Source organism: Pan paniscus, chromosome 13 (assembly GCF_029289425.2).
Source record: "Pan paniscus chromosome 13, NHGRI_mPanPan1-v2.0_pri, whole genome shotgun sequence".
NCBI lineage: Eukaryota > Metazoa > Chordata > Mammalia > Primates > Hominidae > Pan > Pan paniscus.
The window spans coordinates 60,829,993-60,856,092 of NC_073262.2; the positions used below are offsets into that span (position 1 = coordinate 60,829,993).

The 26,100-nt window shown below is 37.4% G+C and overlaps 1 protein-coding gene and 1 long non-coding RNA gene across 8 annotated transcripts in view; one reads left to right on the forward strand and one right to left on the reverse strand.

Annotated features, from left to right (window-relative positions):
- The window catches only part of CCDC148 (coiled-coil domain containing 148), a 463,587-nt gene that overhangs the window by 161,827 nt on the left and 275,660 nt on the right, over positions 1 to 26,100 (reverse strand). For 6 of the 7 annotated variants that reach the window (XM_008958127.6, XM_003832701.7, XM_055108601.3 and 3 more), the window contains 3 exons: positions 15,847 to 15,964; positions 13,489 to 13,629; positions 8,337 to 9,231 (listed from right to left, as the gene is read on the reverse strand). The exons of the other annotated variant lie outside the window; for it this stretch is intronic. In XM_008958127.6, the coding sequence (XP_008956375.3) occupies positions 9,085 to 9,231; positions 13,489 to 13,629; positions 15,847 to 15,964 (406 nt within the window). In that variant the 3' untranslated portion in view covers positions 8,337 to 9,084. Of the gene's footprint in view, positions 1 to 8,336; positions 9,232 to 13,488; positions 13,630 to 15,846; positions 15,965 to 26,100 lie in introns of those variants that run through there. 7 annotated transcript variants of the gene reach the window in all.
- Positions 2,288 to 26,100, forward strand: part of LOC130541282 (uncharacterized) — a 71,089-nt gene continuing 47,276 nt past the window's right edge. Inside the window, exons 1-3 of the long non-coding RNA XR_008955321.1 lie at positions 2,288 to 3,697; positions 13,569 to 13,663; positions 15,029 to 15,080. This is a non-coding gene — a long non-coding RNA (uncharacterized LOC130541282). The remainder of the gene's footprint in view (positions 3,698 to 13,568; positions 13,664 to 15,028; positions 15,081 to 26,100) is intronic.

Below are 26,100 nucleotides of genomic sequence, written 5' to 3' on the forward strand. Positions count from 1 at the left end.
TCCCCATTAAAATCCCAATGGTGTTGTTTTGCAGAAATATTTTTTAAATTCTAAAATTTGTATGGAATTCAACAAACCCTGACTAGCCAAAAAAACTTGAAAAAATAAGAACAAAACAATAGTGAAAAAGATCAAAGTTGAAGGACTTCCTGATTTCAAAACGTACTACAAAGTTACAGTGATCAGACTAATGTCTTTAGGTTAGTGTGGTACTAGTCTAAAGACAGACATACCAATGGAATAGGATGGAGAGCTCAGAAACAAGCCCTCGCATATATGGTCAACTGATTTTCAACAAGGGTGACAAGACCATTCAATTAAAAGGACAGTCTTTTAAACAGTGCTGAGAAAACAATATCCACATGCAAAAGGATGAAATTGGATTCTTACTGTATACAAAAAATAAAGTGGATGAAAGCTCTAAATGTAGGTACTAAAACTATAAAACTCTTATAAGAAAACATGGAGGAAAAGCTTCATGACATTGGGTTTGGCAATGAATCTTTGGATATGACAGTAAAAACACAGCAATAAAAGAAAAAATAAATTGGACACTGATATTAAAAACTTTTGTACATCAGAGGATACTATCAACAGGATAAAAAGGCAACCTACAGAATAGGAGAAAATATTTGGAAATGATATATATCTGATAAGGCATGAATTTCTGGAATATGCGGAGCTCCCCTACAACACAACAACAAGAAACCAATCCAATTCAAAAATGGGCAAAGGGCTTGAATAGACATTCCTCCAAAGAAGATATACAAATGACCAAAAAGCACCTAAAAAATTCTCACCAACACTAATCATTAGGAAAATGCAAATCAAAATCACAATGAGATACCAATTCACACCATTGAAATGGCTATGATAAAAAACAAACAAACAAACAAAACAGAAAATAACAAGTGCCAGCAAGGATATAGATAAATTGGAACTCTTGTGCATTGCTAATGGGAATGTAAAATGGCAAAGCCACTGTGGAAAATAGCATGGCAGTTCCTCAAAATCTTAAACATAAAATTACCATATCATTTGCCAATTTCACTTGAGTATATTCTCAAAATAATTAAAAGTAGTGGTTTGAACAGATATTTGTACATCAATGTTTATAGCACTGTTATTATAGCCAAAAGGTGAAAACAATCCAAATGTCCTTTGACAGAGGAATAGATAAAAAAAATTTATATATATATATACACACACACACAATGGGATGTTTTCAGCCTTAAAAAGGAATGAAATTCTGATACATTCCACAACATGGATGAACCTTGAAAACATTATGGTAAGTGAAATAAGTCACACATAAAAGGACAAGTATTATATGATTCTGCTTATATGAAGTACCTAGAATAGACAAATTCATAGAGAAAAAAATTAGAATAGTGGTTACCAGAGGCTGAGGGGAGGAGGTGTGTAGTTTTTGTTTAATGGGTTCAGAGTTTCAGGTTGAGATGAAGAAAAAGTTCTGAAGATGAATAGGGGTGATTGTTGCACAACAATGTGAAAATACTTAATGCCACTTAATTGTATGCTTAAAAATGGTTAAAATAGTAAATTTTATATTATGTATATTTATCACGATAAAAAGTCAATGTCTTGAAAGACAACAAAGGCTGTAGAAATGAATCAAATTAAAGAAGAACACAAAAGCAATTTAAAAGTTGAATAAAATGTTAACAATGGGAGAATCTGGGGTAAAGTTACAACAATTTTATTCTTGCGGCTATTCTATAAAGTTATTTCCAAATAAAAAAAGTTTTTAAAAATGAAGAAAGAGATTAAAAGAATTCAAAACAAAGTGACAAATAAAGACTACAGACAAAGTAGATCCAACATAGCATAATAGCATAATAACAGTCCTGGGGAAAAAAGGAAACATAACAAACACTAAAAATTATAATTTAAAAAAATTCCTGAAATAAAATTGAATTTATATTGTGAAAGGGAATATAATTTACTAAGTATATTAACCCAGAATGACAACACAAAGTCCAGTAAAACTGCTATATTATAAAGGAAGTGAAAAAAACTCTAATTAGGCAAAAAGATCAAGTGATTCTTAGGGAAAGAAAACCATGTTATAGCCAGCCCTTTGACATTTTATGCTAAGAAAAGAAAACGTAAATAAAGTATCTTAGACCCAGGAAAAATTTATTTTCAACTATAAAGACGACCATCAACCTGTTATTAACATTCAAGGACCCAGAAAATATTGCTTCCATGACTAATTCCTAAATAATCTTCTGGAAAACAGGCTTCAGACAACCTAAATGACAAGAGAGAAATTGACATTAAAAACTGGCAGTATTGGTAAATATATATTTACTTATAGAATAAGATTCAATCATGGATAAAAGAGAGTGTGTATAATGTCTACACAATCCCTCACAATATAGATAACAAAAAGAAAAAGAATAGAAAAGGCATAATAACCCCAAATTTTATTATTTTTGTTTTTATTATATTGGTATTTTATTCTAAGACTTTTGTGTGGATAATGCAAATGAGTAACTATGTCATATTCTAACATCCGTGTGTAATTGGGCACCAGAATTGTCAGTAAGGAAAAAAGAAAATACAAAAGTAAAATACAAGATATCAAGTGAAAATCCTATGGAATTTGAAGTAACAGAATAAATAAAAAAATTTTATCTTTAGATAATATAAGCATATGTCTGGATTTGTTGGGGTTTTTTTGTTTGTTTTTGAGGCGGAGTCTTGTTCTCTCACCTAGGCTGGAGTGCAGTGGCGCGATTTCGTCTCACTGCACCCTCTGCCTCCTGGGTTCAAGTGATTCTTGTGCCTCAGCCTACTGAATAGCTGGAATTACAGGCGCTCTCGACCACGCCTTACTAATTTTCATATTTTTAGTAGAGACAGGGTTTCACCATGTTGGCCATGCTGGTCTTGAACTCCTAGCCTCAAGCGATCCACCTGCCTTGGCCTCCCAAAGTGCTGGGATTACAGGTGTGAGCCACCGCACTTCGCCTGTTTTGTATATATGTCTGTACATGTATATGTATATGTGTATGTATATGTATATGTATATGTATATGTATATGTATATGTATATGTATATGTATGGGAGTGTGTGTGTGTGTGTGTGTGTGTGTGTGTATTTTCTAACCATGCTCATTGAAAAGGTCTAGAATAGAAGATCAACCTAGTAGCAATGTGTATTCTTTGTCTCCAAATTTTGGTTTTGAAATACGATTTTCCAATAAAAAGAACCAAAGCTTCTCAGAGAAAAGGTTAGTTCCAGGTCAGAGCAAGAAATATTCAAAATGAGCTTAAAACATCTTGTTATGCCCAATAACAAACATGACAGATTTCAAAAAGTGGCTGCAAAAATATTTCCTATTTCACATACTTTTTTCCAATGTGACCTTGCCATCAATAAGTGGACTTTTTCTCAGCCTTTTTTAATCTGGGAGAGTTCTATGACTGCTTTGATGAAAAGAGTATGGAGGAAAAGACCCTATCCCAGTTCCAGCAGTAGATCTTAACTGGTCTAGCAGCTTGCATTTTATACCTCTTAGAATGTTTGCTCTTGGAAAATTCTATCTTGGAACCCAGCTACCATTCTATGAAAAGCCAAGCCATCTTGAGAAGTCATGTGTAGGTGGTCGGTCCCATTGACAACCTCAAATGAGCTCCCAGCCAACAACCAGCATCAACTGCCAGTCAGGTAAGTGAGTCCTCTTGGTCATTCAGCCAAGTTGAGCTTTTGGATGACTACGTCCTCAACTAGCAATTGACTACAAATTTATAATATACCCCGTGGTAGGCAGAAAATGTCTCCCAAAGATGTCAATTTCCTAATCTCCATAATCTGTGAATGTTATGTTACATGGCAAAGGGTATTCTGATCGCTAATCACCTGACCTTAAAATAGGGAGATTATTCTGAATTATCAGAGTGGGCTTAATGTGATCACAAGAGTTCTGAACAGTGGAAGAGGGAGGCAAAAGAGGAGTGTGGAGTGCTGGGATGTCAGAAGGATTAGGCCTGCCACTGCTAGCTTTGAAGATAAAAGAAAGACAGCATGAGCTAAGGACTATAGGCAGCTTCTAGAAGCTGGAGAAGGCAAAGAAACCGATTATCTCCTAGAGCCCTGAGAAAGGAATACAGCCCTGTCAACACTGTGATTTTAGCCCAATGAGATTAAATTCTGATTTCTTACCTTCCAAAACTATAAGATAGATTTACATTGTTTAAACCATTAAATTTGTGGTAATTTGTTACAGCAGTGATAGGAAATTAATATAGGCCCCAAGTGAGAACTACCCAGTAGAGCCCAGTCGACTCATAGAAACATGAGAAATAATTTTTAAAAATGAAGTTTGAACCACTAAGTTTTACTGCATAGCAATAGATAACTGGAATAGCAAGGAAGTTACCAAGTCTATTAGGCTATCTTAATAGAATTCATAAGCCAAACTGAAAAGGTTTCCATTAGGCAAAGGGGGAATAAATGGAGCATCAATAAGGATAACACTTTAATAGATTAAATGATCAAATACATTTAAATTCATAACTTCATAAAGATACAACAAAATTGATCACCTTTGCAGGATGTCAAAGAATAAATTCATTATTTGTAAAACTGTTAGGTTAAAAAAAAAACTCAAACACTTAGCCTACTCCTCTTATACTATCAAATACCAGAAGAGGAAAATTTTTTCTTTATGTAATTTTTCCAGGTAACAAAGGAAAGAGTGATTGAATTTGAATATATCTCTACCATGCAATCTGTAATTAATTAATGGACTTAGGCATTGAGAATTAGTGGCAGCAAAAATTGCAAAAAGAAGTTCCATCAGATAACATGCATATCCTGCTGGGGGAACACACCACCACAATAAAGTAGCCTTGGAAAAAAGAAAAAAAGAGAACGACCTGAGTCTTATGTCTGATAAAGCCTCTGGGTCAACTACCAATTTATGGCAAACACAAAGAACAAAGGAGAGAGGAATACATTAAACTATTAGTACACCAAAAAGATAAAGTCAACAAAATCCAGCATAGGGAATTCTGCATATAAATTTCTTTGTTTCTTCAATAAATAAAATGCAAACAGGGAAAATGGATGGAGGGGGAAGCCTGTAGATTAAAAAACACTTAAAAGACATAATTTAAAGCTAAAACTAAAGTACAGCATTGAAGGATGTCCCCTTGGATAATACAATTAAAAAGATAGAGTTAAAGGGTCTAATCCTGGAGCACTTCAACATCTGGAGATGGATAGAGATGGAGGAGTCAGAAAAGGAATTGAGGAATGACCAGAGAAGCAAGAGGTGAAGCAGGCTGGTATCATAGAGGCCAAGAGAAAAGCATGCTCTGGATGGGGTAGTTGTCAACTGAATCAAATGTTGTCATGAAGTCAATAAGATGAAAATTGAGAAGTGGTCATCAGATTTGCCAGCACACAGTTCATTGGTGACCTTGCTAAAAGCAGTGTCAGAGGAGTTGAGAGCAAAGCTAAATCAAATGAGTGACAGTAACTGGAAGATGAAAAGAGACATTTAATGGCTATTGGCAACTCTTTAAAAATGTTTGCTTGAGAAGAGGAGCAGAGATACAGCCCGGTAGCTAGGGGACAATACGGGGTTAATGGAGATTTCTTTTTAAAGTGGAGTTTATTCTAGCATATTTGTATGCTGAGAGAGAGCTTGAAGATATAGAAGAGAAAAAGAATAAACAAAAAAGAAAAATTCTTGCAGAGTTGAGATGGGATGAAACCCAAAACACACATGGAAACATTGGTCTCTGATAGAGGGAGGGTTTCTCCCTCTGCTAGAGGATGCAAAAGTAAATGCCCATTTGGGTGTATTTGCAGATTTGGTGGTAGGGAGGTAAGGGAATTTCTACCAGGTGGATTACATTCTTTCCTTTCAGTTTGAAACAAGCCCATCGTCTTCAAAGATGTGGAGCTGTATCAGGATATCCCATTTATTAACCATGGGATTGAGGGTAGTGGTTTTTAAATATTTTTTGGACCATTACCCACTAATAAATATATTTTTCTTATGACCCACTATACAGAAACACAGATAATTGAAATAAACTTTCATGGCCCAGTGCTTACTCCTACTAGGTATGTTCTCTTTTCTTTCTTTTTCAAGCCTGCTAGGCAAACTAGACTGGCAAGAGCCACAACCTTTTGAAGCAGAGCACAAGGGTTGGGGAGGAGGAAAATAAAGGGGATCCTATCCCATGTCAGGGTAAATATGACTCCTGAGTAGGGACTGGCCTTCCTGTCTCAGAAATACATGTAAATTAAGGATATTAAATCAGAAACTGGCTAACAAGATTATTTCCAATACACTTATATGCTAAAAGATTGTTTTCATAATTTTCTAAATTTTTTTCATTTCATTGGGAATTCATAGCATTGACCTATTATAGTATATAAGTAAAACACTTATGTAAACATTAAAGAATAATTAGACAGATCCTCTAATCACTACCCTGGTTAAGCAATAAAACGTTTTCAGTAACTTGGAAGCCCCTACTCCCAACTGTCTCTGCATCTCTGAGAGGTAATCATAACCTTGATTTTAATTTTAATCATTCTATTTTTCTCTATTATTTTGCCACTTATGCATATATCCCTAAATAATATAGGTTACTTTGTCCTGCTTTTGTACCTTAGATAAATAAAATACTACACAGTATGCATGCTCTTGTTTCTGGCTCCTTTCACTAAATATGTCCATGGTGCTATTTTTATTCATTTTCATTGCTGGATGCAATTCGTATTTGAATACACCACATTTTTTATATTTATTTACTGTTGATGAACATTCTGCTTGTTTTCATTTGGGAATCCTAGTTTATGTCCTCCTACACACATGCAGGAGCTTCTCAAGAGCATCTATCTAGCAGTAGAATTGCTGGATCAGAGTATGAATGCTTTCAACCTTATCAGATAAGTTCAAATGCTTCCAATTTACACTCCTACTACCAGTAGGTGTTTCCCATCGTTCTATATTATCACTACATGATATTGTTAGATTTCTTGACATTGTTGCCCATCTGGTGGGTATATATCGATAATTCATTGGGGGCTTTAATTGGTACTTCTATCTTTTCATATGTTCATTAGCCATTTGGATTTCAGATTTCTTTATTCAATTTTGTTTTATTTTAAAAAATGCTGGTTAGATCTGATCTTTGACAAACCTGAAAAAAAATAGGGAAAGGATTCCTTATTCAATAAATAGTCCTTGGAGAACTGGCTAGCCATATGCAGAAAATTGAAAGTGGACTCCTTCCTTATATCTTTTACAAAAATGGACTCAAGATGGATTAAAGATGTAAATGTAAAACCCCAAACCATAAAAATTCTAGAAGAAAATCTAGGCAATACCATTCAGGATAAAGGCACAGGCAAAGATTTCATGATGAAAATGCCACAAGCAATTGCAGCAAAAGCAAAAATTGACAAATGGATCTAATTAAACTAAAGAGCTTTGTACAGTAAAAGAAATTATCATCTGAGTGAATAGAGAACCTACAGAATGGGAGAAATTTTTTGCAATCTATCCATCTGACAAAGGTCTAATACCCAGAGTCTACAAGGAACCACCACATGTCAGTTGATTGTTCTCAAAATGGTGGTGCTATCCCTCACAGTACTATCACCAGCTACTAGTCTGACTGTTGGGAAAACGTAAAGGGGATACTATTCAGCTGGAATTTGAGTGTGATCCTCTGGACATCAGTGTGGATGTTGATGCTGGAAAGGATCTGTGGACTCTGAGGAATATTGGTGTCATGCTGTTTAGAGAGGGTATGCTCTGACATGGCAGGGCTTTCTTGGGTCTATGTCTGAGGCGTCACATCAAGCAAACTGAGGACCCATAAAGGAACACTGTAACCCTGGGAGATACCGTAAGGATAAATACTAATGCTCACTACTCTCTAGCTCTTGTTAAACACTCCTTCCTCTCTTTTTATGAGATGTTATGATGAGGCAACAAAAAGGGTGTTAGAATGAATTTTGGAATGCAGATAAAGATATTGCCCATAGAATCTTTTGTGAAGATTTATTCTAACGGGGCTGTACTTGTATTTTTTATTTCCATGATGTTGGGAACAATCATAAAGTCAAAGATTCCACTAGTTGGATTGGGCTTTTTTTTTTTTACATTATTCCAGTAATTGCACAGAGGCTGCAACCCCTGGGAGGTAGGTGGGAAATGTCAGGGAGCTGCAATAGAGAGAAAAAGGAGTGGGGTAATCTTAACTGTAACAATGGCAACTTTCAACAACACTAACTTGTTATTCTGCTTGAAAAATTATTTTTTAGAAATAGTCAAATATTTATGTTTGAGTTTTATTTTAAATGCTCCTTTTCTATAAAATCATCTAAATATTTAATAGATAATTTGGAATTTTTGACAGCATTCTAAATATTATGAAATTTTAAATATTTCTTCTAAACAATCACACAAATATATATTTCCAAACCAAAACAGATATTCCCATGCTTGAAATGCTATTTCTAATTTCTAATTTCTTCTTAAGGGCTAATTTGCAAAATGAAATTGTTTGGATGATTGGTTTGCAGTAAACATGGTGTACCAAATTGGTTTCTAAATTTAGAGAAAGGTTGAGTCTCCTCTTATAATAACCAAGAAATAATAGAAGTATTAATGATAATGAAGCTTCCATAATTAAAAAGTCAAATTCTGAAATAACAAGCAGAAATGAACATTAGCAGGTAGCAGCTACATAATTTATAATTCTCACAAAGTTATTTTGAGCTCTTTTTATAGGATAACATAACCTCCAACATGTAGTTTACTAAATTATACTATAAGTACTATATGTGCCATAATTAAGTTCCATAATTTGGGGGAATTTAGTACTATTAAATATAACTTAAAGATACAGGAAATATAGTGCATGAAATTCTAAGAATCACAAAAGAAAGGCAAAGTTGTTTTAATAGGTGCTATGATTTCTATGTCTGATATTTCAAACATTTTAGAAAGTAGTAATTATTATTATCCATATACATGTTTTCAAAGAAAAATGCTCTTTACATATAGAATTTGAGGATGAGCTCTATATTTTAAATACAGTAGACTCCATGTCCTTTCTTGGAGGTTTTTGAGGACTAATTTTTGGTAATATCTCTTTAGCATAAAGTGTTCTATGAAGTCCAGCTTCTCGAAGCGCTAACTCGAAGCGAAGTCTAGGGTCAGAAATTATCTGTAGAAATAAAAATACAATTTAAATAGCAATTCATTGAACTAAAATAACTTTTAACATTTAGTTCCATGTTTTCCCAAACTAATTTGTTTTTACTGGACAGATGACTAGGTGACAGTAAACTGTGAATACAGTGACTATATTTTGGAAACATCTAAACCTTTTTGACATTATCACTTTTCAGTACATCAGTGGTTTCCAATGTAGGGTATATAGAACATAGTGTACTAGATTAGTCAAAATATAATGCGTTAAAATTATTAAAAGATGAAGTAAAAGAAGCTTACTTTCAGTGCTACTATTGATTTATCACTTATTGCTGGCTGGAATTATAAAATACAGATAATCATTGATTAAAATAAATCTAAGCCACAAAAAAAGCATCTTAATTTCTCCATCATCTGGCAATATGTAAATTAAGTTTAAACACATGGCCACCACTTGAAAAACAAAATCAATAGAACTTTTCTTCCAAGGCTGGATTTCTATTTCAAACAGAAGTAGAAAATGCCTCCATCAATCTGATTCTAAGTGGAAGTAGACATATGAGTAGTTCAATTTCTGTTTTCATTTATAGCTGATTGGATCTTATTCCTCTTCCCCTCCTCCTATGAATATTAAATGTCAACAGAGACTGTTTGAAATGATAAGAAGGTGGCCACATATGGATTTTACCTAATGAGGCATTTTACATGGATTTGAAGTCCCCCTAGAGGATGTGATAATAAGCTAGTAAAAGCAGCCCCTCCAGGAGCTCTTAGGCGAACTTGGGCAATAAAAATGTACACAGATAACTACAGATTATGGCAACATGTGGCAGATGCCCTAAAAGCAGTAAAACATGGGGGTGCATCTCCTGGTGGTGGCGGCACGCGGATGGTCTCAGGTGAAGATGAGCAATTGAACTACCCTTAAAGTCCAACTTAGTCTATAAAGCAGACTGGGGAGGAAGAGAGACCTAATGAGAAAGGAAGACACCTACAAACTCAGAGGTGAAATAGGCCAACTTGGGATAAGGGTGGTTTGAGCAGAGCACTGGTTACCATTGAGGAACACTGGAAACAGATGCTTCTCAGACTAGGACTTGAACTTAAAAGGCTTGCATGGCCATGCCGAGTCTAAGGAGCTACTAGGGTATGTTTGTTTCTAGTTTTTGCATAAAAATAATATAATCATTGTAGTTGCATAGGAAGATGGGTCTGATTGTAAGTTCAGAATAAATTAAGGTGTCAGGGAAAGAAGAAATGGAGGCCGAGAGAGTGGTTAGGAATTTACTACAATTGTCTAGACATAAAGTAATAAATGTCTGAACTTGGCTGGTAGCAAGGAAGAGATAATTGTCAGAAACACTATGAAAACAAGAATCAATAGCACTTGGCAGTTGATCAGATACAGGGCTTGGGGCAACGATGAGTATGAAGTCAAGAATAATACAGAGATTTGTGTCTGAGAAGCAACAAATATGAGCCTAAGACCCAGGTTTTTCCTCTTCTGTCTCAATGTCTTCTCCCTGGTCTGCTCTCATGTGCTCCAGTGATTCATGTGCAACCTGTATGCCATTGACTCCCAAATTACATCTAGGACTCACCTCTCTCTTCAGTTCCATGTTGTGAGGCTTAAATTTTTTTTTATTATTCAATTTTTGCATAGCTAGAGAGTGAAATGGAGATCTCCCCTCTACCGGAACTTTCATCTTCCCAATTCCCTTCCCCACAGGCAGCCCATCAGTTTCTTGTAAATATGTACTAGATATTTTTACCCTAAACATGGTATAAGTAAAACAAATTCTCTTTCCCTAAATCTGTTTTTCTTTCTGTATTCTTATATGGTTAATGGCAGCACCACCAGATGATTATAATTTACTGAATTACTACTGGGTACCAAGAAATATTTTAGGCAGTGGACATTTATTATCTCTAATGCTCACAAGGACTTTGTAAATAATTATTTTACAGATGAGGAAAACAAGGCATAAAGACGTAAATAGCTTATACAAATGCACCCAGCCAATAAACAGTGGATGTGGATTTGAATCCAAAACACCAGCTCTTAATATTACTTGTTGTCCAGCTTCGAATCATCCTTACTTTCTCTGTCCTCTCCCTTTCTCAGCCAGAGCCATTCATGACCCCACCACCACCACTACTTCTATGAAGGCTCTGCCATTTTAAAAGGAACTCACCCCAACCCATGCCCACCCCCACCAATTTTCCATTCAGGACACATAGCTAAAACATAAATCTGATTACAGTTGTGTGTCACATAATGACAAGGATACATTCTGAGAAACGTGTCCTTAGGCAATTTTGTTGTGTGAATGTCATAGCATGTACTTACATAAACTGAGATGGTACAGCCTTCTACACACCTAGGTTATATGATGTAGGCCATTGCTCCTAGGCTACAGCCTGTACAGCATTAGTGTGCTCATTACTGTAGGAAGTAATGAGCTGTTACTGTGCTCATTACTGTAGGAAGTTGTAACACAATGCTAAGTACTTGTGAATCTAAACATACAAGAGGAAATGCATTGTGCTATGATGTTAAGACACTACTAGGCAATAGAAAATTTTCAGATCAATTATAATCTTAAGGGACCACCAACATATATGTGGTCTGTCTTTGACCAAAACACTGTTATGGGGCACATGACTGTATATAATTTAAAGCTTCAAAGTCTGGCATCTGCATACAGATGCCTTAGTAGCAAGGCCTACTTGCTACTACTGGTCAAATGCCTTAGTAGCAAGACCTACTATGCTTTTCACCGCCTGAACCTAACACATGTTTCCGGTCTCCTCTCCCAGCACTTGTCATGCACCCCTTGTCATGTATCTTACACTGAAGACATACTAGGAAAAAGCCTTGCCCCACCCTCTTCCGCTTGGTCAAACCCAGAGGTGAAATAGGTCAACCGAGTATAAGGGTTAGCCCAGCGGCCTGAGACTTTTTAGCTTCTGATTTCAATCCTTTCAAGCCTCAGCTATTCTCCCCACTTCGGCAGCTAGGATCTAGAGACACCTCTTAAACCTTGTAATTAATCCTTCTCCCTATGTATCCTCCCCCACAACCTATTTTTGTTGTTGTTATTATCGTAAATCATCTGGAGTGGATTTTGCTACTGCTTCCAAAAATATTTGACTAAGATAGGGCTCAGAAGTTTCCTCTCTGACACCTTCTCTGACTTCTCCAGTCGGGGTTAGCCATTCATTCCCTTCTTCTTCCTAGGGCAACCCTTAGACATTCATTACGAGTTGATCCCACCCTGGTGGCATTGTTGCTACACATGCTACTTTCCTTCCCCAGTAGGCTCTTTTGCTCACTTCCTCCAGACAAGATCAGCCTATCTTGCTCTGATGTAGCCCAGGCACCATACGCAGAGCCAGAATATAATATATGTTCCATAAATATTGGTTCAATTAATAAATGAATTATGCCTCTTTAGAGTCCCTAGCAAAGTATGCCGCACAAAGTAGAGACATAAGCGGATGAATGGATGGTTTCCTGGTTTTTAAATAATTAAATAATTATTTAGCTTCTCTCCTTAGATTTGTAAAACTGACAACTACTTTCTCTCTTAATTTCAGTGACTGATATATCATCCATCCACCCATCCATCCATCCATCCATTCATCTGTTTTCCCTCCTACCTTCCATCCCTCAATCCATCCATCTAAAAGATCTTTTAAAATCCTTTCTCAGTTACAGGCACAGATTCTCAGGCACAGATTAAAATGAACCCTAGGTTCCTAGAAATGGTTAAATAAGCCCTTAACACCTTTTTCCGTAAAAAATGTTTTATCACTAGCTCTGATGTATTATCTTCTGTTCATTTTCATTTCTAAAAACTTTCCTCTGCTTTGTCATCAGTATCAGTTATTAATATAATTTATATTATGAATTTAAATATAATTCTTAATGTAACAGATAAACATTTAAACAACAAAACACAATATTAATACAGAGCTCTCAAATAAAATTTTATAAAGCATTTTTTAAAAAATTTAAAAAATAAGCTTCAATGACAGATTTATAACATTCTTAGGTAACCTCTTGTTCTATGGTAACCTATTAACTAGTTTGTAATATTAAGAATTATGTAGTAATTATGTACTATCATTTAGAAGTAAAAATTATGTTAATATGTAAGATATTCAAATGTAAATATTGAAAACTGTTGTAACCCCAAACACACACTTCTACAGTCCTTACCATCATCATGGCTTTTTCATCAGTCATGCTAATTTCCATAATTACCTGCTGTTCATTGTATGTATTCAATGTGAAGAGTGGCTTTTGAAGAATAAATTCTTCTTCAATTTCAATGCCCATTCTAGCTTTTGATGCCATTGTATCTGACATCATTCTAACAGGATCAAATTGAGCAACAACAGCAACCTAAAAATGAGAAAGCATGGCTACTTGGAACAAGGTACAAACTAAATATTTCTGGGCAACATTATTGATGTCTAATGCCCATTAAAGTTAAGAAATTTTATTAAAGGTAAAGCCTGAGAGGAAAGGGCAGAAGAAATATTAATTGGTCAGTCCTAGAGATCCACAAAGGAGTTAAAACAAAACAAGACAATACATATAAGACAAAATATTAAAATGCCTTGGCATATAGTTATTTGCTAATGATTGAATAATTATAATTAATTTCAGAAAACAGTTTATCTTTCTGATATGAAGTCACAGGAAATCTCATATAGAAGACCTTACATATTCAACCAACTTGAAAGTCACAGAAAGTAAAAAAAAATTTACTTTTTGACCATTAGCAATTTATGGTTATGGTAACAACCCCATGACGTTTTCTAGGAAGTTTAACCTGATTGAACTGGATCTAGAGCATATAATTCATGGGTCAAGTGTGTTGGCATTAGTGAACAAGGTGGGTGAATTTCCTTTGTACCAGGCAACTAGATTTCCAGGGACTGCTATAAACCATTGTCCTCCTTCTACTGAAAAATTGCAAAGTCATCTTAACCCAAATGCCCTTGTCTTTTATAATTCAAACCTGCATCTTAATGAAAAGAAGTCACTAATTTTGTAAATGATATGCACCATTAGTAACACCTGCCTATTAATTCTGAAAGTCAAGAATTAGCATGAAGAAAATGGCATTCTTAATGCCATTTAAAGACTGTAATAAAATAACTGAGGGTTGAACATGCTTTAATTATTTTAGGTTTGCTAGCTAAAATAGCTTACATCACAGTTCTAAATACTGATTATAGATAAGAGATAACAGCTATTTCCTCTTTCAAAGCATTCACAGATGGAAAGAATTCTAATCATATAGACTGTAGTTATCAAAGTTATGTTTTCAACAAGAATGTGTTCAGTAATAGTGACATTAAGTCTTGTACCCAGAAGGCCATGATATATAAGTTGAATAACTAAAATTTTGTAGGATCCAGGATTACCAGGACTTACATTCCTATGCTTTAAATTTATCTTTATAACCTTTTTTTATCAAAGAAGATGATGATATAATAGTTGTATGCATTTATGCCACATCTATACCATCTCATTTAGCTAGACTTCCTTGGTTTGAATCAGTATAACATTTACTAGCTGTGTGACTTTGAAGAAAGCACCTAACCTCCGTGTCTCCTCTGTTTCCTCTCCTATAAAATGGGGATATTAATATTGCCCACATCATAAAGTTGTGGTAGAAATTAAAGTAATACCTAACAGCATTTAGAAGAGGGCTTTACACTTAGTAAATAATAAATTTGAACTCACATTATTGCAAACCTATAAGACAGATCCTATTATTCCCATTTTTCAGATGAAGAAATAAAGCTTATGAAGGTTAAGTAAATGACCTGTTTCCAGTGCCGGTGAGTACACAACCAGCTTGTACCAGGTTGGAAGGACACCAGAGGCCAAGTTCTTATCCATGATTCTGTGTTCCCTCCAGCAACACAGGAGGGAAACCAAGTAGTCCTTTCCTATTAGCTGGGAAACGGTGTCAATGAAGATTTTAGAGATTTTGAGTTGAAACAACCCCTTCAAGTTCAAAACTCTGAAAAACTACCAAGTAAAACTATCACATTTCCTAAGTTCTTAAATTCTCACCCTTGCCATCTACCATCCATTTTCATCTACTTTTGCTTACTTTCACTAGGCAAAGTGATAGGAGGCTTTTATTTCTCCACAAAATAGATATTTTCTAAAAAACTGTTTTTAACACATTTGTTGACTGTGGGATGTTTCCAAAGGGAGGCTCCTATGCCAAAGAAGATTATCTTGCTCGAACTCCACCAGGTTTTTTGAGGACAGTAAAATTCGTAGACTAGATGTAGAGCCTCACTGTTGTAAATGGATACTATCCAGCTAATAAACTCTAGGTGATATGGATATAGTTAAATCTTGGGAGAGCTTTTTAAAAGGTGATGATAAAGTTCTTTCAATACACTGAGAAACTGGAAATGGTTCAATATAATCTAATTGCTCCCAGGAATGAACAGCAGTATCCCAATTTGGAAAAGTTAAATTTTATATAGCAGATGTCATGAACTAAGCCCCAGTAAGAATGCTATTGAGAGCACTTAGAAACATTTTTTTTAAAAAAACCACCCATGAAAATTTCCAAATGAAAAACACCTGTTTCCTAAGGGCTTCTAGCCGCCGTGCTCTCTCTTTGTCTTCATGAGCTTCTTGAAGGGCCACTTCCTTTTTCTCCATCAAACGCCTTTCCAATAATTCTTGTCTATATTTAACCCTTTAAAAATAACACAGAAGGAAGTTGTGGAAGCATCATAATAATATTGGAGATTGTACAGAAAACAGCATAGGGGCAGAACACATCTCAGAGGTAACAGCACTGTCACATTTTTTTTTTTTACTGATTTCTCAAGTCCAAATCAATAAAAGACACTCATATAAAACGCAATTTTTTTTTTTTTTTTTTTTTTTTTTGAGACAGAGTCTCGGCTTGAGTGCAGAGGCACGATCTTGGCTTACTGCAACCTCTGCCTCCTGGGTCCAAGCAATTCTCCTGTCCCAGCCTCCCGAGTAGCTGGGATTACAGGCACCCGCCACCATGCCCAGCTAATTTTTGTATTTTTAGTAGAGACGGAGTTTCACCATGTTGGCCAGGATGGTCTCAATCTCCTGACCTCGTGATCCGCCTGCCTCGGCCACCCAAAGTGCTGAGATTACAGGAATTCATAGTAATTCTAACAACAACCAGAGAAATACAGGAAAGCGTGGGAGTAAAATTCAGTTCATCTCATTCCTCACTGAAATCACTTTATTAACTCTCAAAGTACCCACTGGCTGCCATGGCTCTGGCTAACCTGCCCTGAGAGGTGACTGGCTCACTTTCAAGTGAGCTATTATAGTGGTCTCCCAATGAGAAGTTTTAGCACACCTTGGGTTGTTAGAAAGTTTACATTACTGATTAAATATACAAATTTTTAGAAGGAAAAGTAAAATAAGCTACTATAATAATATGTCTAAATTATTTTACTTACTAGAACTTAAACTTTACATATATTGTCAACTACATTCTCACTTTCTGAGTAGGTGCGTATGTGTGTTAAGCAACTTTTAAAATTGCACTTTGACATCTGTAGATGGCAGCAAAAACATGACTTTCCCTTAGCATTCTATTTCCAACCCCCTTAAAATCATCGGCTATTAAAATATGGCCCACTCAAATACCAGCTTAAAGCCCTGAGCTCCTTGGCCCTCCTCTGCTGCCTTTTTTGGGCAGCCTCCCTTGCCATCTCCTTGCCCAAGCTATTCTTCTACTGAATTATAGAGATGGAATTCATCCTTTCAAAAGAGTAGGCACCTGGGTTCTCAGGGGAGTATTAGCTCTCCACCTCTCCCTTTCATCATTGAAAGATTTAGCTTTCTCTGCGGCATCAGTCACAAATGTCCTTTACCCTTAGTGTGCACACCTGCATTTTCCAAGGTGGAGACACCTTCACTAGACCTTTTACATTCTGGATTCTGGTATTTACTGCGTGTTCACCCTGCATCAGGTCTTGTGCTAAGTGCTTTATATGTTTTAGGTCATTTAGACCTCACAACAATCACATGCTGGGTTGCCATTTTTTAATTCCATTTTATGGATATAAAGAAATAGAAGCATAGACATGTGATCTTAAGAGACGTACAAATAAGAGCCACTGAGAATTTGGAGAAAGGTGAGATGACCAATCACTGCACTGTGGGAGGGGCTGGCTAAACTTAGCAAGAGCTTCACGGAGGAGGCAGTATCTGAGCAGGGTCTTGAGGATTAGGATTCCAGGCAGAGACAGCAAGTGCAGGGCTGGCATCTGAGAGTGGCCCTCACTTGCCTTGACCTAGTCATGGAGGCCACGAGAGGGGAAGAGCTCAGGGTGGCAAGAACAGAACAAGTGAATGATGAGTGACAGAGAAGCCCAGGCAAGTACTGGTGGCTGAGGCTGCAGCCACAGGGTTCCCTTAGGAAAACATGCTCCTGGGGAGGAATACCCCAGAAACAGGTTGCTCATGAGTCTGTCATGAAAGGAGAGACACAGGAGAGGAAAGGAGGGAAGCACACAGTGGATCCTTGTGGAATACAAAACCCAGAATGAGATTTAGAAGGAAAATCCTAACCTCTTTTGATGGCCATGAGTGTTCTTGCCAAAATCAGGAGTCAATATAGTCAAGACACATAGATTAAAGAGCCCACAGACCAGAATGCTCCCTTTCTCTCACGCCTCCATGTCATGGAAAGCTCTATTTCTCATTCTCTCCACTTTCACTAAGGCATGACATGACACAACCTCCCTAATGAGGTTCTACTCAATTTAAGCACTGAGTACAAGCTAAGTGAACTACTGTGAAGATTCAATTAAAAAATACCCTGGGATTTGACAATTACCATATGCTAATTCTCAGAACCTTTGGAAAGTTTCTCTTCCTTTGGGATATATAGGTTGCTTTGTCTGCAACAAAGTTTTTGTCTGTTTTGTGGAAAAGTAATAGTTGTTACAGTCAGGGGAGCTTGACTAGTGAGGAAGAAATTGCAAATGAGAGAAAGGCATTTGTACTTGTGTGGTAGAGAAGGCTGACTCATCATTTACTTTGAGGCTTATTCATTCATTTAACAGGTATTTGTTGAGCACCTGCCATGCATCAAGGGCTGTGTTAGGCACTGGTGATACAACGTCAACATGGGAGACATGCTCCTGTCCTCGAAGAACTGACAATCCAATGTAGATACAAAGACCCAGGCAATTATGATACAGGGCAGCTTGTGCTCTGATGGGACAATGGGGCAGAGACCATGGGAAAGACAGCTTTGCCAGACTTGGGGCTTTTAGGGCAGTATCTATAATAGGAGGAAGTACTCTAAATTTAAGATCCAAAGAAGGAGCAGGAATGCACCAGGAGGGGAGAGAATAGAAAGAATGATTCAGACAAAAAAGTAGCATTTGAAGGCCCAGAGGTGAGAGTGAGCAGGTATGTCTTAAAAGACATTCAGAATAACCAAAAATGAGCAAAATAAGGTGCAGAGGGCCAAGAACTGAAGCTAGAGAAGCAAGAGGGGCTGGACTGTGGGGGTTTTGAAAGCATGAGAGGTTTCGATCAGGGAGAAGTATCTGCTGTGATATGCAGGATGGGTTGTTGGGAGGCAAGACTAGAGATGAGCAATCCAGATGGGAATGGAAGGCCTCCTGATCTAGGATGGGGGAAGAGTACTCATAGGAGGTTGGGAAAAGATAGGGATTTAAAGAACATGTAGAAAATAAAAATCAACAGAAAGTTTTCATTTATTTTATGGGAGAGGGAAAGAGATAGAGGAAATTTTCTCTTACACAGTGAACAGGGGTGTTCCTCCCTAAGACTGGGAACTTACATGAGAAACAGGGAGGTGAAAGAATTAAGTTCAGTTTGAACACAGACCTGTCTTCACAAGATCTGGGCTGGAGAAATACATGGGGAGTCTTTACCAGTAGAACGGAATTGAAGCCACAAGGCAGATGCCACCATCTAGAAAAAGAATGTAGAGTAAGAAGAGAGGTAGGCCTGGGATTGATTCCTAAGGAAACAACACCTAGGAAAGGGAAAGAAGGAGAGGAAACCATTTAGGGAAGTGAGGAAGATAAGTGGTCCTAAGATGTTAGGGAAAATGGGGTCAACAACATCAAATGCTACAGAAAGATCAATTCTAGTGCAAAATAATGATTGGGTTAAACAACAGGGAGTCATTGGTGACCTTGGTGAGAACATCCCACAGAGGTGGATGAGGTGAGGTAAGGCAGTAAGAGAGGGCATGGAGACAAACAAGTCCTGCAGCAAAAATGATGCAAATGGAGAGGCGAGAGACAAGGCGGAGCTGGAGGGTGCACAGAGCCGACCACAGCTGCATTGGCTCCAAAGTGATGATCAAGGTTACTCTGACTGCCTGAAGGATTGGCCATGAAAAAATTTCAGGACTTAGGAGACACACTCAAATTCTTCATTTTTACAGATGCTATGGTTTAAACTCAATAATACTTCACTTAAAAAAGGAGAAACTCTTGGTGCTTCTTTCTTCTACTCTGGATAGAAAATTTTCTTTGCCTAAAGAGAAGTGATGCAGAAAAACTCCTGGGAGGAAGCCAAATACTCACATATTCATGGGGAAATAAAATAGCAACACAGTAAAGTCAATCATTTGGAAAATTTTCCACATAAATACTTTTAGCCATTTGAGGTAGCAGATTTTCTCCAAATTAAACTGTTGCTATGAAAGTCAATGTCAGGAAGTGGCTAAACTCAATAGTTTTTAAGTTGTGCACTAAATTCCCAAACAGAAACCTTCTTGGGTTCATTTCTCAATCTATTATATGCTCCCTGAGTCTACAAAGGTTGAAAGTGCTGCAAAAGAGGCATTTTCGACTGCTCTTGGGGGAGGAGAAGCATCATATTGTTCAAAAGCAACAGCTGCTGCAGAATCCGGCACAGCACTAACAATAATCTGGAAAGGATTTTATTTAAGCCTCCAGGCCTGAGTGTAGTTGAAGGGACAGTATGCTTTCATGTAGAAATGGAGAATTTATGTATCGTTTATGAGACTTTTTAATGTGTGCACTGCACTCTAAGAAATGAGTATACAAATACAAATGTTTGGAAACACCTTGATCTGTAGTAACAGCTTCCCTGGGCTTCACTGAAACTTCAGTGAGAACCGGGCAAAATAATAAGTACCAAATCTTGACCTCCCTTTTATCTGCAGTCACAGCTAACTTTCCTCTCAAAAGAAGCTACAGCCACCAAGGGGGAAAAAGACTTCTGACAAATGGTCAATAGTGGCAAGTTCTACAATTTAAAACAAACAAAGAAACAAACAAAAAACTTAAGCAATAAAATGGAGCATAAAGACGTATCTTCATTAGGGTCTCTAACTAGTATGGAACTCCCCCTACCACCTAACATTTCAGGCAAGTAATTTGCCCTACTGAATTAAAGGCAGTTTATAATCAAACTTGCTACTTAGTGTTTAAGTCATGTGGCTTAGTCAATATGGAAGAAGAAATCTTTAAACAGGCATGTGCCGGAGGTGCTACTATCAGGTGTTTCAGTGGCAGCATCATGGGGAACCTGTTTCTGCCTGTTGGGAAATTCGTTTTTGGCTCAGATTTTACTCAGGAGGTTGTTCTTCCCACTAAGCAGAGGGGACCCCTTCATTAACCACAGGTCACCCCAACAGGGAAGAATGTGCAGATCAAAGCAGGCAGGCCAGGTGCCAACACGTTTCAAAGTGGAGGGGAGAAGTCTGCCCAAAGAAAAGAATGGAAATTGCACAGGAAGACATTCACATTGAAAGGCATCACTCCTCTAACCACACGGGCTGGGAGTCTCCACTCAGTGGGGATTCTGGCTAAGGGCATAAGCAAAGACCAATTTCTGCAAACAGGAATGTGAATCCTGACACAAGACACTGACATCCTGGTACAGATTGGCATGAGGCAAGAACAAAGAAAACTCACAGGGTCTCTGCAGAACCAGAAAAGATGAACCCTTGCCAGCCCCAAACAGAGACCATTGTTCAGCTCAGAGAGCTTCCTGGTTCCTTTGTGAAGCTATTGGAACCCCATCTTTTAATTGATTAATTAGTTAAATTAGTCAACATAGAGTTACTTAAGCACCTACTATGTGTCAAGCACTGTTCTAGGTGCTCAGGTTATAATAGTGGGGGGAAATAAAACAGAGGAAAGAAGTCCCTACTCTGTTGAGTTTACATAATTTGTGGTCTGTTATGTATAAGCATGCCTAAATGAACACTGTAGTAAAATCACAAAATTGTTCTTAATAGTTTTTGAATTTATTCATAAACTTCCAAATTACAGAGCCCCTTTTCAGATTGCTACAGAATCATGGTTCTCAATCACTGAAACTTGTAAAATGACTTGCAATGCCAAGGCCTCGCTCCAGAATAATTACATCAGAATCTAGTAGTCAGGCCCAAGTACTGTATTTTGTTGAAAGTTCCACTAGATGATTCTAATGAGCAGCCTGGGATGAGAACCAATGCTACATAGCTTAGTCATTCTCAAATGAGCGTACATCAAAATCACCTGTGTGACTGGTTAAACCTCAGACTTCTGGGCCAGCTCCAAAGTTTCTGATTCAGTAGTTGTGAAGCGGAGCCCCCAAATCTGCATTTCTGACAAGTTTCCAGGTGATGCTGATTGTGCTGGTCTGGGGACCACACTTTGAGAACTACAGCATAGATAAATATACAGATTAAAAGGACTTTACCTGACTATTGTTATCAAGACAAAACCAGTTACAAATTACTACCTAGACAGGGCTTATTTCTGTTTGCCTGTGCTAAACATTGCAGTTATATGCCTCAGGACTGTTCCAAACTAGAAATTCTTGCTTGGTATTATTGACATTCCAGAGCAGGACCTTTCAACCCCATTCTTTCCCAGCCCCTATGGCCCTGACACACATGGATGACAGGTTCTCTCAGAGACCAGAGCCTTCTCAGACTTGGATAAGTGCTGGTGATGGGCAGTTGCAATAATGGCTATTACTGAACCTCTTTCTTTCCCTCTGATGGACAAAACACTGGTGTATCCTGATGACAGCTGAAAACCTCAGGCTACTGGCCGATATTTAAAGGGTCTATTCAGTAAAATAAAAGGAAGAGGAAATAACTCGAAGGCGTCTCAGCCTTTAAATAGAGATATGAACCACCTTCTTTGAGAATTATTTCGGCAGCTCCAAGGGTTGGATATTTTATCACAATGGAAGCAAAAATCCATAAATAAGAGCACATTTTCCTGTTGATTTTAATCAGTTCTAAGCCTGCTGTTTGAGTTCAGGTGAGCTGCAAGTGAGAGATACAAACAAGGACTTCAATCTGGGAGTCCCATGTTGAAAGGAGGACAAGCTGTGAAGAGAGAGACACTGGAAGAATGTTGCAAATATCATATTAGCTCGTTCCCCAAACTAATCCAAAAAACTATTTCCGCCACAACTTATTTATTCTTCTTTTTCTGAACCATTCCTCCTTCTACCTGACCTTCTGTAACCCTTTTATATCTTTACACATCTTCAACATTTTCCTCAACTACTCCTTTCCAATAACATTCCAAATGGGGCTCATTGTTTATAGAGAATTTAAAAATAATAAACGGACAAAAACCTTTTTAAAAAATCACCATGCCCCAATAGTTTAAATAATGTTAGTGATAAAATACTTCCTCCACTGGAACACTCAGCCACACCTGACCCCATTCTCAGTCGCTGCTTTCAATGATTTGCCTTAATTGAAAACCAGTGCTTCCCAGGTGCCACTACTTTTATTGCAACCTCTTAAAATAGAGGGTACCTGCAGAGAGGAGGCTGAGTTTTTCTGGCTCCTCAGTGACAATTCCAGAAAGTTTTACACATTGACTTTGGGATGATACCATCCTGTCTGTTCTATGGTTCTTGGAATTAACTACTGACTGGCTGGGTCAGTGTCCAATATTTACTCAACTCTGCCCACACAGTCTCTTGATTTCCAGCACCATTAACTCCATCCCTACTTCAGCAAACTTTTCCTTAGACTGAACTTAGAATTGTCATCACCTAGAACTGTTCCCCTGCCAACACCTTGAACTGAGGATTCCCGTTATATGCCTCCAGGTCTGGGGTCATGGCATAGACTTAGAAAGGCTGTATGCTGCACAAGTCTAGGAAGTGTCATTCACATGGATTGCCTGTCACCCTTCTGACACTGTCACCCATTTAACCTTACTCAATCTGTGACTTGAGCTTAGCAAGATTTCCATTGTTCAACAATATTTATTAGCTTAAATTAATAACCAACCACCTTCCACGGTTCTTTTTCCTCTACATATAAATTTATTCAAATCGGGTGGAGGGATGTATCTCTCAACTCTGGCTCCCTTTTCAGATACCGTCTTTTTTTCTTTCATTCCTTTTACTGCAAAATTTCTTAACTGAGGAAGCCATACATTCTGTCTCCAGCTCTTCACTTCTCATTTATTAACTTAAATACCATTGAACAATGGAAATCTTGCTAGGTACCAGGGTTAGGCCTTCCCTCCTGAAATTTTTTTTCTAGTTTTGCCTTTTCTCCCAGGCTACAAGAACCAGTCAGGCTTTATCTCATTCTCTCCCCAGCTTTGGAGCCCTGGGTCTATCTCTTCAAAGGCATTGTCAACAGCATCCTTTAATTATCTTGCCTTTTCTTTCTCATCTACCCTGCCAATATCCAACTCTAATTCTTTGTTGAAATTATTATATACTAATGAAGTTGAACCTTAACTGGACATTCAACACTGCTCCAGAATTATTTATTCTCTCCCCAGCTGCTTGATGTTCTCCTTGAATTTCTACATCATGGCTAACTCTCCCTCTTAGTGGAGAACCTCACCTGCTCCACTGAAAAGAGCATTCATTTCCTCAATATGCTTTGCCGCTTCCAACCTTGTCAAAACTCACCTTCATCCATCCTTTGCTCCTTAAATCTGGGCTCCTAATCCTATAAACCTAGTTGCTGCTAGGATCTTGCTCCAGAAGTGAACTTCTTTCTTTCTTAATTCTTCAGTCTCTCTCTCTCTCTAACCAACCACCTTCCATGGTTCTCTTTCCTCTACGTATAAACTTATTCAAATGGGGTGGAGGGATGTATCTCTCAACTCTGGCTCCCTTTTCAGACACCATCTTTTTTTCTTTCATTCTTTTTACTGGAAAATTTCTTAACTGAGGAAGCCATACTTTCTGTCTCCAGCTCTTTACTTCTCATTTAGTCCAAACCATCCTGCAGTCTGGCCTCTGTCCACTCCACTCTATGGAAACTACTTTCCCCAATAACACCAGTGACTCAAAATTGCAAACTCAGAGCCGTCTTTCAGAGCTCCTTCAATGTGACCTGTCTGCAATGCCTGGTACTGATGATACCTTCTTCTTGGAATGTGCTTCCTATCTCTTGCACTGCTTTCTCTTCATTCCTTTTACCAGCTTCTCCTTGTCTGTCTACCCAAAGTTCCAACATGAATCCTCTTCTTTTCTCAATTTAAAAACTACTTCTGAGAAATCTGACTTCAACTACAATCAGTGCACAAATATCTGCAGCCTCCACCTCCCTCAAAGTCCCAGATCCTTTGAGCTTTTATTTGTTCTTTATGTAAGTTCAGGATTACCCTCAAACAAATCTCTCAAGTGTAACTATATTACATTGCTGGTTAAATAAAGAACTGCTGCTTTAAGGGCGTCTGAGTTGGGTATAAGTTTGACATCTTCTTGTGCAAAGTTAGGAACGAACCTGATGACATATCTAAATAGAAAGCCAGATGGCCTCCTTACATGCTGTTAGAGATGAGCCACTATGGTACCCTGGGTACCATGGACAGAGCTAAGATCATGTCTGGTCAATTATTTGGGGTCCACTCCAATCCAAAAGCAGACAATCAAGCTCCCAATGTTTAATGTCTTATAAGATGGCTGCAACAATTTTAGCCTGCAATATTTATAGAGGAGTTGGTCATTTCAGCTACTTAAAAACCTAAGGAAAGCACTCATAAAATATGAAACTTTGAGCAATAGAACTTCCTGGGGCCAAGAAAATCATGTATATGCTTAAGCAACTGATTGAGGTGACTTCACATTTGGGATTATTAGCTATAAACCACTTTATATAATCTAAAAATAATGACTTTGATATTAGAATAGTTTTTTTAAATATGTGTCTTCTTTCCAGCAGTAATTAGATACCAGAGCCAACTGCCTATTATGGACACACCTAGATTTTAATCATTAAATCAGTACTGGGGAAACTGGCTAACCATATGCAGAAGAACAAAACTGGACCCCTACCTCTCACCATATATAAAAATTAACTCAAGATGGATTAAAAGCTTAAGAATAAGAAATCAAACTATAAAACTCATAGAAGAAAATCTAGGAAATACTCTTCTATACATTGGCCTAGGCAAAACATTTATGACTAAGTCTTCTAAAAATGCAACAAAAATAAAAATTGACAAGTAGGACCTAATTAAACTAAAGAGCTTCTGTGCAGCAAAAGAAACTCTCAACAGATTGAACAGACAACATACAGAATGGGAGAAAATATTTGCAAACCAAGCATCTGACAAGGGACTAATACCCAGAATCTGTAAGGAACTTAAGTCAACAAGAAAAAGAAACAAATAAACCCATGAAAAAGTAGGCAAAGGACATCAACAGACACTTCTCAAAAGAAGACATGTAAGTGGCCAACAATTAATCACCAGAGAGATGCAATCATTAATCACCAGAGAGATGCAAAACAAAACCACAATGAGATACCATCTCACACAGGTCAGAATGGCTACAATTAAAAAGTAAAAAACAAAAATAACAGATGTTGACAAGGTTGAAGAGAAAGGG